This window comes from Bufo bufo, chromosome 5, assembly GCF_905171765.1.
Source record: "Bufo bufo chromosome 5, aBufBuf1.1, whole genome shotgun sequence".
Classification (NCBI taxonomy): Eukaryota; Metazoa; Chordata; class Amphibia; order Anura; family Bufonidae; genus Bufo; species Bufo bufo.
The window spans coordinates 461,032,914-461,049,422 of NC_053393.1; the positions used below are offsets into that span (position 1 = coordinate 461,032,914).

General features: G+C 46.0%; 1 protein-coding gene across 1 annotated transcript in view; it reads left to right on the forward strand.

The window, feature by feature from the left end:
- LOC121002307 (ATP-dependent translocase ABCB1-like) overlaps nucleotides 1-16,509 on the forward strand; it is a 308,011-nt gene that overhangs the window by 140,817 nt on the left and 150,685 nt on the right. Inside the window, exons 11-13 of the mRNA XM_040433708.1 lie at nucleotides 3,618-3,731; nucleotides 16,024-16,134; nucleotides 16,212-16,346. Of these exons, the coding sequence (XP_040289642.1) occupies nucleotides 3,618-3,731; nucleotides 16,024-16,134; nucleotides 16,212-16,346 (360 nt within the window). The remainder of the gene's footprint in view (nucleotides 1-3,617; nucleotides 3,732-16,023; nucleotides 16,135-16,211; nucleotides 16,347-16,509) is intronic.

Below are 16,509 nucleotides of genomic sequence, written 5' to 3' on the forward strand. Positions count from 1 at the left end.
GGATGCTATTACACCCGTGCGCATATTTCTCCCGCCAGATGTCCCCCTCCGAGAAGAACTATGACATCGGGAACAAAGAACTGCTGGCGATCAAGGATGCCTTCTCCGAGTGGAGACACCTGCTGGAGGGAGCCACCAACCCCATAATTGTACTAACTGACCACAAGAACCTCGAGTTCATCCGCAGCGCTAAGAGACTCTCAGCCAGACAGGCCAGATGGAGCCTATTCTTTTCCCGCTTCAACTATCTCATCACCTATCGCCCTGGATCAAAAAACGGCAAGGCTGACGCCCTCTCCAGAATGTTTTCCGAGCCCTCACAGAGTAACAAGGGCCAAAATAACATCTTACCCGAGAGAAGGGTCGTAGGGGCCACCTACTCTAAAGAACTCCTGGGCACAATCAAAGAAGGATACGAAAATGACCCCTTCCTCGCCCACCCCACAAGGAATATCAGCCTTACGTTTAAGAACGGTCATTGGTTTCATCAGGACCTACAACTATATGTACCAGAAATCGCACGGCTCGAAGTGCTCAAATTCAACCATGACTCCAAGCTGGCCGGCCATTTTGGCATAAAAAAAACCCAGGAGCTTCTCTCCCGCTCCTTCTGGTGGCCAACATACAAGGAGGACATCAAGAGGTACATCTCCTCGTGCGCGGTCTGTGCCCGCAATAAGACTCTTCGTTCCTCCCCTGTGGGTCTGTTACAACCCCTCCCTATTCCCTCCCGCCCCTGGGGCTCGATCTCCATGGACTTTGTGGTAGACCTTCCTCCTTCAAAAGGGATGAACACTATCCTGGTCGTGGTCGACCGTCTCACCAAGATGGCCCATTTCATCCCCTACAAAGGCCTACCCACAGCCAAACAGACGGCCGATCTTATTCTCAGAGAGATCTTCAGGCTGCATGGGATCCCGGACGACGTGGTCTCCGACCGAGGCGTACAATTTGCCTCAAAGTTCTGGAAGAACTTCTGCCTGGCGCTCGGGGTTAAAGTGAACCTGTCCTCTGCTTTCCACCCTCAGTCAAACGGGCAGACGGAGAGAACTAATCAGACCCTAGAGCAATACCTACGCTGTTTCAGCTCCCACCTGCAGGATGACTGGCTGGATCATCTCCCCACGGCCGAGTTCGCCTACAACAATGCTGAGCACAGCTCAACCAAGCACAGCCCCTTCTTTGCTAACACAGGCTCGCACCCGGTGTTCATTCCCCACCTACCCGTCGCCTCCACCCTCCCAGCAGTGGCCGAACGCCTAACAACCCTACAGGAGGCGCAAAAGAACATTATTGATAACCTCCAGCTTGCCCAGAGGCGCTTTAAACAGGGAGCAGACAGACGTCGCAAACCCACCCCGGGCTTCCATGTGGGAGACAAGGTGTGGCTGTCCACCAGGAACCTCAGATTGAAGGTCCCCTCCAAAAAATTTGCTCAAAAATACATGGGTCCGTTCCGGATCACTGCACAAATCAACGAGGTCACTTTCCGTCTCGACCTTCCGGACTCCATTAGGGTGCACCCTGTCTTCCATTGCTCTCTCCTCAAGACATACGTGGAGAACACCTTCACAGGCCGTTACTCTCCCCCTCCACCACCCGTGAGGGTACAGGGTGAAGAAGAATATGTTGTCGCAAAGATTCTCGACTCCAGGATCCACCGGGGAAGACTACAATACCTAATTGGGTGGAAGGGTTACCCTCCTGAGGATAACTCCTGGGAGCGAGAAGAAAATGTCCACGCCCCCAGACTGGTAAAAGAGTTCCACCAACGGCACCCCGGTAAGCCTGCCCCTGCGGTGCCCGGAGGTCACCTTGGAAGGGGGGGAGTACTGTCGGGACTGGAACCCGTGACCAGCCACATCCCAGGCGGTAGCCCTGCTTACTAGGCTACCGTCCTCTCTGGACATTCCTCCCTGAAGCCTATTATGTAACCTCAGTCTTGCCAAGCCTTGCTCATCACCCTTGATTCCCCACACCTGGTACTTCCCTATATAAGTCCAGCCCCTTGCACTCTAGCTTTGCTGATTATTGAGCTCCTGAGCCTTGATCAAGCTTCTCCTCATCCGCTGCTCCTGCTACAACTGAAGTCCACTGCTGACCAGGAATTGCCTACCGACTACTCTTCTGCTTGACCCCACCTACTGAACTGCTACCACCGTTGCCATCCGGATTGTCTGACTACGCTTACTGCCGCCTGCCCTGACCCACCGCCTGCCTACCGACTACTCTTCTGCTGGACCCTACCTACTGAACTGCTACCACCGTTGCCATCCGGATTGTCTGACTACGCTTACTGCCGCCTGCCCTGACCCACCGCCTGCCTACCGACTACTCTTCTGCTGGACCCTACCTACTGAACTGCTACCACCGTTGCCATCCGGATTGTCTGACTACGCTTACTGCCGCCTGCCCTGACCCACTGCCTGCCTACCGACTACGCCTCTGCCAGACTTCTTGCACCTACTACCTGCCTGCGGTCCTTGCCACTGGGCTCCACTCCTACCTCCAGCCAGCGGTCCTCTGACTCAGGTGAGCCTGTAGGACTGTTACAGATGGCCTCTTGGGGCAAGTAGTATGATGCTTGTTGATTGGCTGCTTTGGGATTCTATACAATGCGTATTTGTATTTATGCATATGTCCTTTTTAACCATTTCCCTCCTTGTTTGATTATGTTATCTTGTCTCTTGTGCATCTTATTGGCTTATATGGTGGAGCTGTAAGGCTCTAGAGGGATATTTGAATGTATTGCGTATTTGCATGTACATATATTCTTTTTATTCCTCTGATTATGTGACCAAATTGCTGCTGTTTTGCCGCTACTGCCACATTGGTGTCCATTTAAATTCATTAATTAATTATGTATTGCAATTTTTAATATATGTATTTGAAATAAGGACGTTGTTTAATAATAAATAGTGGTGTGGTATTGTGGTGTTATATTTGATTAGGGCCACACACTGAATGTGTTATGTTTATAGTTGGTGTACTAGCTTTAGCAATAGTAAACTTTATATATGTAAAATACATAAACACACACACACACTTTTTTCCCCATTTCTTTCATGAAAAAAGTTTTTGTTATAGTTAGGGGTTGTGCAGCGATTTATATTGATCATGTGTCCTCAGGATAGTTCATCAATATCTGAACGGCAGGGGTCTTACACCCGGCAACCCCGACGATCAGCTGATTGAAGCGAAGGCGGTGCTCCATGCAAGCTGCTTCCTGTTCATTACACTGCACTACATCTCGGAAGTGTACATCTTGTAATGATGAGTACTCGCTCCATTCACTTGAATGGAGCCATTACTTATAATTACACTGTGCTGTCGCTCCACAGGAAATTAAGCTTCCTAATGAACACGACTCCTCTTCATGCAGCTGATCAGCGGGTGTCCCGATCACATATTGTATAATGACTAAATCACAGGCAATAAAATGAGATTTCTTATGCATTGATTCAATATAAAGATAGAACCCTTTGTAACTCATTTTCATATCTATTTACTTGTGCTTCTGTATCTTTCAGCATGTGTATTGGACATTGGACAGCCATGACATATCTTAATTACCTTTGTTCGTTATCTGTAATATTAACGCAGTTGTCATTTTTAAGGTCTTCTTTTCAGTGCTGACTGGCACAGTCTCATTTGGAAATGTGTTTCCATGCATAGAAAGTATCAGCAATGCAAGAGCAGCAGCCTATGAGATATACAGGATCATAAACAAGGTAATAAATGGCAGCAAAATGATGTATTGCATAGTATGCCTGGTGACAGAGAGATGAAATATCTTTTCCATGATCACTATAGGTTCTCAACTAGTTTGTGCCCAATAAACATTGTACAACAATTAGGTGTCCAAATCTTGAACTCAAGCATTGCCACTGCATGAAAAAATTCTCACCTACCACAAGTGCATACAGCAGAATTATACGATATGTACAGAGTGCTCAGTAAAACATCCAGTTCAAACATATAAAAAACATCCCCTTTCTTGATACTTGTGGCATCAGGATCCTAGAAAGAGAGTGGGGGTCACTTATTATCCACAAATACGCCTATTGTAGGCATATTTCAGGCGCAGATTGAGCACTTTGAATTCAGGTTGAATTTTTTCATACCCAAATCAAATCTTCTGACCAATGTGTTAGAATGAGACACAAATTGAATTTCAAGAAATTTGCTCACCTCTACTCCTCACTGGTTCTCCTCCTCCCCTGTCATTCTTTCCTCTCTCTGCCATGTATTTATTCTTTTCCACTAGAGAGTTTTTTACTGTCTGAGGAAGGTTCTGAACTTCTACAGAAATCCTGTGAGCAGTAAACAGGTCCAAATTTATGAAAGCACTTTCCCCATATAACCATATATCATTTAAATTGTATTATTTCATTATTATTAATTTTATTATTTATTGAGCAACACAAAAAAGTGGCATGAAATACAAAAAGGAAAAAACACTAGCCCGGCCCATATAGACCTCAATTGTATGCCTCCATACAGCTTGATGCAGACGTAGAAAACATTAGAGAAACTGAATGTTGTTAACCGTTTTGTTTCTCGAATTTATCATACATCCTCAAATCATATGTTAAAATAGCAAACAAATGTTGAAACCAAACCATCAAATATGGCTAATAGTGATGAGCGAGCACCAAAGTGTTCGGGTGTTTGAGTACTTGGTCCGAACACATAGCGATATTCGTGAGCTCGGCCGAGCACCCGAGTATAATGGAAGTCAATGGGAGACAACCAGGCACCCCCTGCTCGGATGAGGGGAAGGTGCCTGGTTCATAGGAAAAGGTCTGAAAGTGATTGAACCACCTCTGAAATCGATCAGGTATAGCAGGGGGACCATGTCTGGATGCATCTTGGACTCCAATGTCGCTGCTGGGAACGATGTTGTACACCACTTTTACAGACCGACAAAAAAACGCCCAAACCCCCCCCCAAAAAAATAAAAATATGTTTTTAGAGGAAAAATTGTTGGGAAACAATCTTTCCTGTATATTTAATTGTATATACAGTGTAAGTGCTGCCAAAAATTACAAGGAAGAAGAACTCCGATACAGCCTGTATATCACATAAAGGACTGGGGACTGCGAACCGAGGGACGGCCGCCGACATCAGGCTGCGGAAGGCTTCAGTCTCCACAAGCCTATATGGCAACGTTTCAAGGGCCAGTAATTTTGAAAGTTGCACATTTAGTGTTATGGACAGTGGGTGGGTGGCTGGGTATTTCCGCTTGTGTATGAATGCCTGGGGTTAGGACAATTGGACGCTGCGCTGGGACAGGGAAGTGGATGTAGTTGCTGAGGGTGCATGCGAAGGCTAAGATGCAGGGAAAGGGGCATCCGACCCTGCGCCTTCGACAGGGGATTTTCCAGTAGTGCGTTACACAGGGGAAGAGGAGGCAAAGTGGGGTGGCCCGCAGACCCAGATTGTGGACCCAGGTGTTCGGCCCACTGATTAGGGTGCTTGGATGCCATGTGGCGAATCATGCTGGTGATGGTGAGGTTGCTGGTGTTCGCGCCCTGGCTCATTTTGGTACGGCACAGGTTGCAAACTACCACTCTTTTGACCTGTTTGGTGTGGGCCGACTTCTCTCTTTTGCCAAACCACTGCCTCTTACAGCATGTTGTGGTGCTGCAGATTTCTCCTCGTCTGTACTGCTTTCCTCGCTGTGCTTTTCACCTTCCCAAGTTGGGTCAGTGACCTCATCGTCCACCACATCCTCTTCCTCTTCCTTATCCCCATCCTCCTGACCTGATCTAACCACAACCTCAGTTATTGACAACTGTGTCTCATTCTCATCCTCCTAGAGAACAAATAATTGACGTTCACCGCCCTCATCTTCTTGACCCTGTGATTGGTCAAGAGGTTGTGAATCAGGGCACAAAAACTGTGCCTCTTCAAGCGTGCTTGGCGAGAGGGCCAAATCTAGTGATGGCGATGAAAATAGGTCCTCGGAATGTCCGAGTGTGGTATCAACGGTTTGTCCGACTCCTGACTCTACATGGTGGGTGGAAGGAGGATCAGGGTGAGGATTCTGTGGACCAGACTCTTTGCTAATGAGACTGGTCTTGGTGGAAGAGACGGTGGAAGAATTATCTTCTGCCATCCAACCGATCACTAGTGAGCGGCAGGGGTCATATTCGAATTCGCAATATTTCACCAATATTTTGTAGAATATTCAGCAAATATTCTACGTTTTTTGCTCAAAAAACCGACAAGGTAATGATTGCGTAATATGCGAATTTTTGGAATGCGAATTTTCATCGCAAATTTTTCAATTGCCGAGCAAAAACATGATTCCTCCCTGCTTCTTGCTTGTGGGCCAATGAGTCATAGCAAATATATTAGTTTTTTTGAATATTCGTAATATTCTAAAACAAGAATATATAGCAATATAGCAAATATTCGAGAGAAAAAAAAAGAATATAGAGCAATTTTGCTAATATAGTGCTATAATCTTCTTTGTCTAATAGTTGTAATTTTTTTCTCATCTGAAGTTTAGATTGGAAAAAAATTACAACTATATTAGCTAAATTGCTCTGTATTTGTTTTTTTTTCGAATATTCGCTATATTGCTATATATTCTTGTTTTAGAATATTATGAATATTGGAAAAAACAAATATATTCGATATAGTGCTATATATTAGTTTTTTAGAATATTCATCATTTTTCCCATTTAAAGTCAAGATTCCTCCCTGCTTCTTGCTTGTGGGTCAATGAGTCATGGTTAATGTTAAATGTTTCCCAAATAGAAATAATTCTCTGCTGTAATACTGTATATACGGTTGCGGCCTAAACACACACACAGATGTGCCCAAAACTAGTTAAATTTGCCCAAAATATAAATAATTATTTGCTGGAGTACTAAATATAACAGTTGCGGATGGAACGCACACACAGATGTGGCACTAATTAGGTTAATTTCCCCAGAAAAAAATAATTCTCTGATGGTGCGGTGTATATCTCACGAGCAGGCACACTCTAGTGAATAAGCCCCTTTTTATAATGTCTGCTAAACACACTGCTTTCTGATGGCGTACTGTAGATCTCACTAATATCAAATTTTTCTGTCTTTTAAAAGCTTTTGGGTACTTAAAAAAGCTATTTTCCAGCCCTGCACTATCTGTCCCTTCCTGAAGATGCCTGTCCCTGATACTGCTGACTCTAACCCCTGGTAAAAATAAAAAATAAATGGTGCTGCATTGCTGTCAAACACACACTGTAGTCCTTAAGAGGACTGTTTGGTCTTTCAATAGTTTTTTTTTTTTTGTTAAATCTGTGAATTACCAGCAAAACGCTATCTGTCCCTGCCTACTGTCTGCTCTCTGACGCTGAATAATTTGAGCGCGGGACATCGGCTCCTATATAAACTGGTATCACGTGTTCCGGCCAGGCAATCAGTGTAAGGCTAATAGCTAACATGGCTTTGGCATTACACTAAAGGAAATTACTTACCTGAATGTTGATTGGCTGCTTAGGAGGCGCCAAATGTGCAGGAGGAGACTCGAGCAATGCGACGAGCACGGGTAGTATTCGGCCGAATACCGCCACGTGCCGAGCATAACGATGCTCGAACTGAACCGGTATTCAGCCAAGCATGCTCGCCAGGGCCAGCGCTATCATAAGGCAGACCAAGCTTCTGCCTTAGGGTGCACCCGGCGCCGCAGAAGGAATGGGCGCCGCCGCGCCAAAAATTAACCCCCTATGTTTTTTGTTAATTAAATAAAAAATTATCATAATCACCTATTGTTTTTCGAGCGGCTGCAGTGCCGCTGGGCGCCCGCCCCGCCCCCAGCCGCCTGTGTGTGTGCCGTGCGGTGCGTGTGGCCCTGAGCAGCACGGTCACATGTTCAGGGCAGGGATGCGTGACTGGCCAGTGGCGCCGCGGCAGACGGCAGCAGCAGCAAGGATCTGTCTGGAGGCGGAGCTGCTGTGTGAGCTGGCCTGTAAAAGCTGCCTCACCTGGCCAGCCGAGTACAGACTAAGCTGAGGAGTTGGGCCGACTGGAGTGGCGACAAGTGACTGACTGCAGAGCTGAGGACCCTATGGTAGGTAGGAGAATGATCAGCCTCTGCCTGCATTAATGAATGATGATTGGGGGGGGAGAGACTTTACCAGAGGCAGGGGGAGAAATTATGGAAAACAAAATGTCTGTGCCATGGAGCCTGGAGGAGAAGAAAAGAAGGGGGTGACATGATGAGGGACAATGTTGGAGTCTGTGCCATGGAGGGGGGTTACATGATGAAGGGACAATGTTGAAGTCTGTGCCATGGGGTGGTGACATCATGCCCCCCCCCCTCCATGGCACAGACTCCAACATTGTCCCTCATCATGTCACTGACATGATGAGGGACAATGTTGGAGTCTGTGCCATGGAAGGGGGTGGTGACATGATGAGGGACAATGTTGGAGTCTATGCCATGGGGGGAGGGTGACATGGTGAAGGGACAATGATGAAGGGACAATGTTGGAGTCTGTGCCATGGAAGGGGGGGGGTGACATGATGAGGGACAATGTTGGAGTCTGTGCCATGGAGGGGGTTGACATGACGGATAATATTGGAGTCTGTGCCATGGGGGGTGACATCATGTCACCCCCCCTCCATGGAACAGACTCCAACATTGTCCCCCATCATGTCAGTGACATGATGAGTGACAATGTTGGAGTCTGTGCCATGGAGGGGGGGGTGACATAATGACGGACAATGTTGGAGCCGTGGGGGGGAGGGTGACATGATGAGGGGACAATGATGAAGGGACAATGTTGGAGTCTGTGCCATGGAATGGGGGGTGACATGACGGACAATATATAAAAGAAAAATAAGGTAAAGAAACATATACCATATGCACAGGAGGTGGGTGCGGTAGGTGCACTGCAGGGTTTTGTGAGTATCACGGTCGGCGTGACTATCACATACGTGACACAGAGGGAGGGAACAAGGAAGGCCCTGCCCAAGTGAGAGGGAAGGTGGTGACCCCTGACTCACCTAGCGGCTGGCTCCTGGCTGCCCTGACGTCCCTAGACGGGTTCCTCACCCGTACGCCGATCACGTGCCTAAAGCCCTGGCTTTCCCTAAGCTGAGCCCTAGATAGTGAACAGGGCGGTGGGAACACTAGTCCGCACCACTAGCTCTAAAGCAAAACACCAAGGGAAGGACAGACAATACAAACTCAACATATAATCCCAGGTGGGCGACAACAGGAGACAACAAGAAGCCCAACAGGGATCCGGAGGGTAGCACTCTGGAACGACAACCAGGATTCACAACTCCAGTGGGTCAATATAGATGTCCAGGCAGGAAGCTCTATAACTGGCAACTAGAGAAGAGTGAGGGGAGAATATAAGGAGGTTGGGAGTGGCAGACAAGAAACAGCTGAGGAGGAGAAGCTACGGATCCCTGATTGAGACAAAAAGGATAGCAAGGCAAACACAGAAAACAATCACTAAGAAACATTGTGATCTTTAGATATAGAGCGCGCAGCCACCCGCTGCGACCTCCTGACCCCGGGTATAACGGAGTCAGACGTGGCTCTTGATACCCTCGTGACAGTACCCCCCCTTTCACGAGGGGCCTCCGGACACTCAGGACCAGGTCTCTCCGGATGAGAGGCATGGAAAGCCTGAATTAACCTGTTGGCGTTTACCTCTGACGCTGGAACCCACATTCTTTCCTCGGGACCGTAACCCCTCCAATGCACCAGATACTGAAGAGAGCGGCAGACCCGACGAGAATCAACAATTCTGGCTATTTGAAACTCCAGATTACCATCCACAATAACAGGAGGAGGTGGCAGCGGTGATGGTTCTAGAGGTGGAACATACTTCTTGAGTAACGATTTATGGAAGACGTTATGGATCTTAAAAGTCTGAGGTAGCTCCAGGCGAAAAGCCACAGGGTTAATGACGGCTACTATTTTATAAGGACCAATGAACCTAGGGCCCAGTTTCCAAGAAAGAACCTTCAACTTAATATTCCTAGTAGACAACCACACATAGTCATTCACCCCTAGGTCCGGACCTGGCGACCGTTTCTTATCGGCCATGCATTTATATTTACCACTCATCTTTTTCAAGTTAACTTGCACCTTCTGCCATACCGAAGAAAGAGATGAAGAAAACCTTTCCTCTTCGGGAACCCCAGAAGACTCCCCCTCTTTGAAAGTACAAAATTGGGGATGAAAACCGTATGCACCAAGGAATGGTGACTTGCCAGTGGACTACTGATAATGATTATTTATGGAAAACTCAGCTAACGGTAAATATAATGACCACAACTCTTGGTTTTCAGACACAAAACACCTTAAATATGTTTCTACGTTTTGGTTGATACGCTCAGTCTGTCCATTCGACTGAGGATGGAAAGCTGAGGAAAAGGACAAGTGTACCCCCAAACGGGAACAAAAAGCTTTCCAAAACTTAGAAATAAACTGGGTTCCCCGATCCGAAACCACATCGGAAGGGACCCCGTGAAGCTTCACGATTTCACTGATAAACACCTGAGCAAGAGTTTTAGCATTAGGAAGTGCGGGTAGCGCAATAAAGTGTACCATTTTGCTAAACCTGTCTACTACTACCAAAATAACTGTTTTACCCGCAGACAACGGTAAGTCAGTGATGAAATCCATCGACAGATGTGTCCATGGCCTATTGGGGATAAAAAGAGGCAATAAAGACCCTGCTGGACGTGTATGAGAGACTTTCGCGCGTGCACAAGTAGAGCAAGTAGACACGAAATCCATTACATCCTGACGCAACCTTGGCCACCAAAAACGACGAGATAATAGCTCCAAGGTTGCTTTACTACCCGGGTGCCCAGAAAGTGCCGAATTATGATGTTCTTTTAATAATTCAAGACGCAGGTTTAACGGTACAAACAATTTCTCTGAGGGGCAAGAGGCCGGGGCGTCCCCCTGGGCCTCTAACACCTTTCCCTCTAGAACAGAGTGTACAGCAGAGATAACCACTCCTCTTTGTAAAATAGGTACCGGATCACTAGCATTACACCCTCCAGGGAAACTACGAGATAACGCGTCTGCCTTGGTATTTTTTGCCCCAGGACGATAGGTGATTACAAAGTTAAATCTGGTAAAGAATAGCGACCACCTAGCTTGTCTAGGGGTGAGACGCTTAGCCGATTCTAGGTACAGAAGGTTTTTGTGATCCGTAATCACCGTGACAGGGTGGATTGCTCCCTCTAAGAAGTGACGCCACTCTTCAAGCGCCAGCTTAATCGTCAACAGTTCCCTATTTCCAACATCATAGTTCTTCTCTGCAGAAGATAATTTTTTGGAAAAGAAAGCGCAAGGGCGCCATTTGCCAGGAGACGGACCCTGAGACAATACAGCCCCCACTCCCACCTCTGACGCATCTACCTCAACAATAAAAGGCTGGGAGACATCAGGTTGAATTAGAACAGGTGCCGAGGTAAACCTCTCTTTTAGAGAGGAAAATGCATTTTTAGCGGCGTCAGACCATTTAGAAAAATCAGTCCCCTTCCTAGTCATGTCGGTAAGGGGTTTAACGATCACTGAATAATTTTTAATGAACTTTCTATAGAAATTTGCGAAACCCAAAAACCGTTGTAGGGCTTTAAGGTTCTCAGGAAGATCCCAATCTAAAATTGCCTGGACCTTCCCAGGATCCATACGGAAACCTGAAGCAGATAATAGATATCCCAGGAACTGTATTTCCTGAACGGCGAAGACACATTTTTCAATTTTCGCATATAATTTATTCGTCTGTAGGACCTGCAGTACTTGCCTGACATGCACCTCATGTGTTTTCAGATCAGCCGAATAAATTAAGATATCATCTAGGTATATGACTACAAACCTGCCGATGAGATGACTAAAAATATCATTAACGAAATGTTGGAAGACAGCGGGGGCATTGTTCAGACCGAAAGGCATAACTAGATTTTCATAATGCCCCTCAGGGGTGTTAAAAGCTGTCTTCCACTCATCCCCTTCCCTGATACGAATCAGATTGTAGGCCCCCCTAAGATCAAGTTTGGAGAACCACCTAGCACCCGCAATCTGATTAAAAAGGTCAGGAATGAGAGGAAGAGGGTATGGGTCTCGGATGGTTATCTGGTTTAGCTCACAGAAATCTAGGCAAGGACGCAGGCCCCCATCTTTCTTTTTAACAAAGAAAAACCCTGCAGCCACGGGTGAAGAAGAGGGTCTGATGTGTCCCTTAGCCAGACTCTCGGAGATATAATCTTTCATGGCTTGTCTCTCGGGACCCGAAAGATTATACAACCTGGACTTGAGTAATTTTGCACCGGGAATCAGGTTATCCGGGCAATCATAAGGACGATGAGGTGGTAGCTTCTGACAACCCTTTTCAGAAAAAACGTCCTCAAAGTCCGAAATAAATGTAGGTAGGGAAACTATGGAGGCGATTAAGCAATTGTTATTTAAGCAATTCTCTCTGCAATGCTCACTCCACTCCAATATCTCCCTGGCCTGCCAATCCACCACTGGATTGTGCGCTACCAACCAGGGAAGACCCAATACCACAGGAGAGGGAAGGCCCTCCAGAACGTAACATGAAAGACACTCATTATGGTGGTCCCCTACCCGAAGGTGTAAATTATGAACAATGTGGGTGAGGTTTCTCTGAGACAGAGGAGCCGAATCTATAGCGAATACGGGAATAGGTCTCTGCAACATACAGAGAGACAAACCCATAGTGCGGGCAAAATGGGCATCTATCAAATTTACCCCTGCTCCACTGTCTAGAAAAAAAGAAATAGACTCCGTCTTAACACCAAAAACAATAACCGCTGGTAACACAAATTGAGATGTTCGTATGGAGGAAACGTATACCCCCCGGCTGACATCCTCCGCACAGCCTGGGGTTGGTAGTTTTCCGACGGTCTTTTGTTTTTGAGAAAGGAGGGACAGACATTAATGAAATGACCCTTCCCCCCACAGAAAAAACAAGCCCCCCCCCTACGGCGAACCTCAGGAGGACGGACCTGACGAGAAGTTCCGCCTAGCTGCATAGGCTCATCTAAGTCAGTACAGACTAATTGTTGTTTGGGAGAGGTAACCAATTGCTCAGGAATTTTCGATCTCTCCCTAAGACGCCTATCTATTCTGATAGAGAGGGACATAACAGCATCAAGGGAAAGGGGGGTCTCATACAGCGCCAGTGCGTCCTTAACCCTTTCAGATAACCCAGAGCAGAACTGACTCCTGAGAGCCGGGTCGTTCCACTGAGTATCCGTAGCCCACCTACGGAACTCTGAGCAATATTCCTCTGCTGACCGATCTCCCTGTAGGAGTCTCCGTAACTTCGACTCAGCCAGGGCGACTCGGTCAGGGTCATCATATATGAGACCCAAAGCCCCAAAAAATCCCTCCACTGACCGGAGAGCCTGGGAACCAGGAGGTAACGAGAACGCCCAGGATTGTGGGTCCCCCTGAAGCAGGGAAATGACAATCCCAACCCGCTGTTCTTCATTACCTGAGGAGTAAGGGCGCAACTTAAAGTATAATTTGCAGGCCTCACGGAACGTCGCAAATTTGTCCCTTCCCCCAGAAAATCTGTCAGGAAGAACAACCTTGGGTTCTGTAACAACCTGGTTACCCATAGCAACCGCTGGGGGTGCGGTCTGCTGCATTTGCTGCTGTTATTGGAGGACAGACGCCTTCAATCCTGCCACCTCCAAAGACAGGCCTTGAAGCTGTTCTGCCAAGGCAGCAATAGGATCCATATTGGATTCTAAGTAGAGAAAAAAAAAACAACAAAAAGAAAAAAAAAAATATATATATTTTTTTTTTCTCAAAAAGTAAAGGCCAGTTATAATATCACGGTCGGCGTGACTATCACATACGTGACACAGAGGGAGGGAACAAGGAAGCCCCTGCCCAAGTGAGAGGGAAGGTGGTGACCCCTGACTCACCTAGCGGCTGGCTCCTGGCTGCCCTGACGTCCCTAGACGGGTTCCTCACCCGTACGCCGATCACGTGCCTAAAGCCCTGGCTTTCCCTAAGCTGAGCCCTAGATAGTGAACAGGGCGGTGGGAACACTAGTCCGCACCACTAGCTCTAAAGGAAAACACCAAGGGAAGGACAGACAATACAAACTCAACATATAATCCCAGGTGGGCGACAACAGGAGACAACAAGAAGCCCAACAGGGATCCGGAGGGTAGCACTCTGGAACGACAACCAGGATTCACAACTCCAGTGGGTCAGTATAGATGTCCAGGCAGGAAGCTCTATAACTGGCAACTAGAGAAGAGTGAGGGGAGAATATAAGGAGGTTGGGAGTGGCAGACAAGAAACAGCTGAGGAGGAGAAGCTACGGATCCCTGATTGAGACAAAAAGGATAGCAAGGCAAACACAGAAAACAATCACTAAGAAACAACGTGATCTTTAGATATAGAGCGCGCAGCCACCCGCTGCGACCTCCTGACCCCGGGTATAACGGAGTCAGACGTGGCTCTTGATACCCTCGTGACAGTGAGGCTGGCATTCAGGCGATTGGAGTGGGGCCCGGGTGGGATGCTGGTGTTAGGGGGAGTTCTGGAAGGGGGGGGGGGGGCGCCAAAATTTAGTTTTGCTTGTGTTGCCAAAAATCCTTGCACCGGCCCTGATGCTTGCTCATCACTAATAGCCAACCTTTGAATGCATTGTTTTCTATAACCAGTGGTAGGCAAGGCACAGAATTAGTTCATGTACAGGATGTGTAATGTAAAAGGCATATTAGACTGTGAAATCTAGGGTTTGGAGAAAAGATAAAATAAAATTTCATGGAGCTGAAAACACCTCATTGCCACCCATATAATAGCATGAAGAAGGTTAAGGACTGTGAACACAGCTGTATTTATAGCACAGACTCTTCAAGCCAGGTTTTGTGGAAGCTCCACTACTCCATATGTAGAACGTTTCAGTGTCTTATGGCGATTTTCATGCACGTTTACTGGGAAATAAAGACAGATATAATGAGTTTAAATTTAGCTAAGGAAAGTATATTGATTAATTAAATGTAGGACTAGGACACAGCAGAATCGGTAGGTTAAAATGAGGATCTTGAATTGGAATCTTTGTGTTTTACAACCAATTAAGGATAGGAATTGATGGGAGTGGCAACTAGGGATGAGCGAATTGACTTCGGATGAAACATTCGAAGTTGATTCACATTAAACTTTGTTCTAATACTGTATGGAGCAGGAGTTATTGCTTAGCGAACTCTCGCGAACTCCTGCTCCATACAGTATTAGAACAAAGTTTTATGTGAATCAACTTCGGATGTTTCATCCGAAGTCAATTCGCTCATCCCTAGTTGCCACTCCCATCAATTCCTTGGTTGTCCAACACATAAAGATTCCAATTCAAGATCTTCATTTTAACCTACCAATTATAGATTATAGATACGTTATAAGTTACACGTTATAGGTTATAGATACGCATAGTGGCTCACCTGTTCGGTAACTAAACTATGGTGCACTGTTAAATTTATATGAAGGTCTTTTTTCTTAATTGTGATCGTCACACTGATATTAACTGGGATTATTTATTACAATTTTTGTTTTTAATATATGTGTTTATTTTTAATAAACATTTGTTCTTGATACAATCTTTGGTGATTGAGTGCCTGTTATATAAATTTATTTATCTAATTTATGAAGTTATTATGCAAAGTCTCGCGAGACTTCGCTAAGCAATAGCTTTGGCTCATCGGAGCCAATACATTCTAATACTGTACGGAGCTCCTGCTCCCTACAGTATTAGAACAAAGTTTTATGCGAATCAACTTCGGATGTTTCATCTGAAGTCGATTCGCTCATCCCTAGTGGCAACATTAGAACAAGGAATGGAAGTGGAGAAGAGTCATACAGCAGAGTTTACAATAGATTAGATACCTGTTTTCTAGTAGACCACCAATGAGGGTACTGCTGTACTCTAGACAGGAGGTTATTATAGTCAGGAAGAATGTGTAGTAGCATTTTGTCTGCTGTTAAAGGATGATATACATATATTTTTTTTTTTAGCCTCGCCACATTGATAGTGGATCTACTGAAGGATACAAGCCAGACAAGTTGGTGGGAAATATTGAATTTAAAAATATTCATTTTGCTTATCCTAGCCGCCCAGATGTACAGGTATGTTTTCTATGGTTTTAAGTTATTATAAAGTCATTCAGATGTTATTACATATTGATGTACATTGATATTTTTAGGTTCTAAAGGGTCTAAACCTGAAAGTACCGGCTGGTAAGACGATAGCCCTGGTTGGCATGAGTGGCTGCGGGAAGAGCACAACCATACAGTTGCTACAGAGGTTTTATGATACCTATGATACCACAGAAGGGGAGGTAGGAATTTATTTTCTAATGGAACATGGATTTTTTTTCTATCTCGTAATGTAAAATATAAATGAATGCTAAACACATTCTCTCTAACAGAACCTTAAAGGGTTTTTTCCATCTTAACAGTTGTAGCATATCTCTAGGATATGCCACAAATGTCCAATAGGTG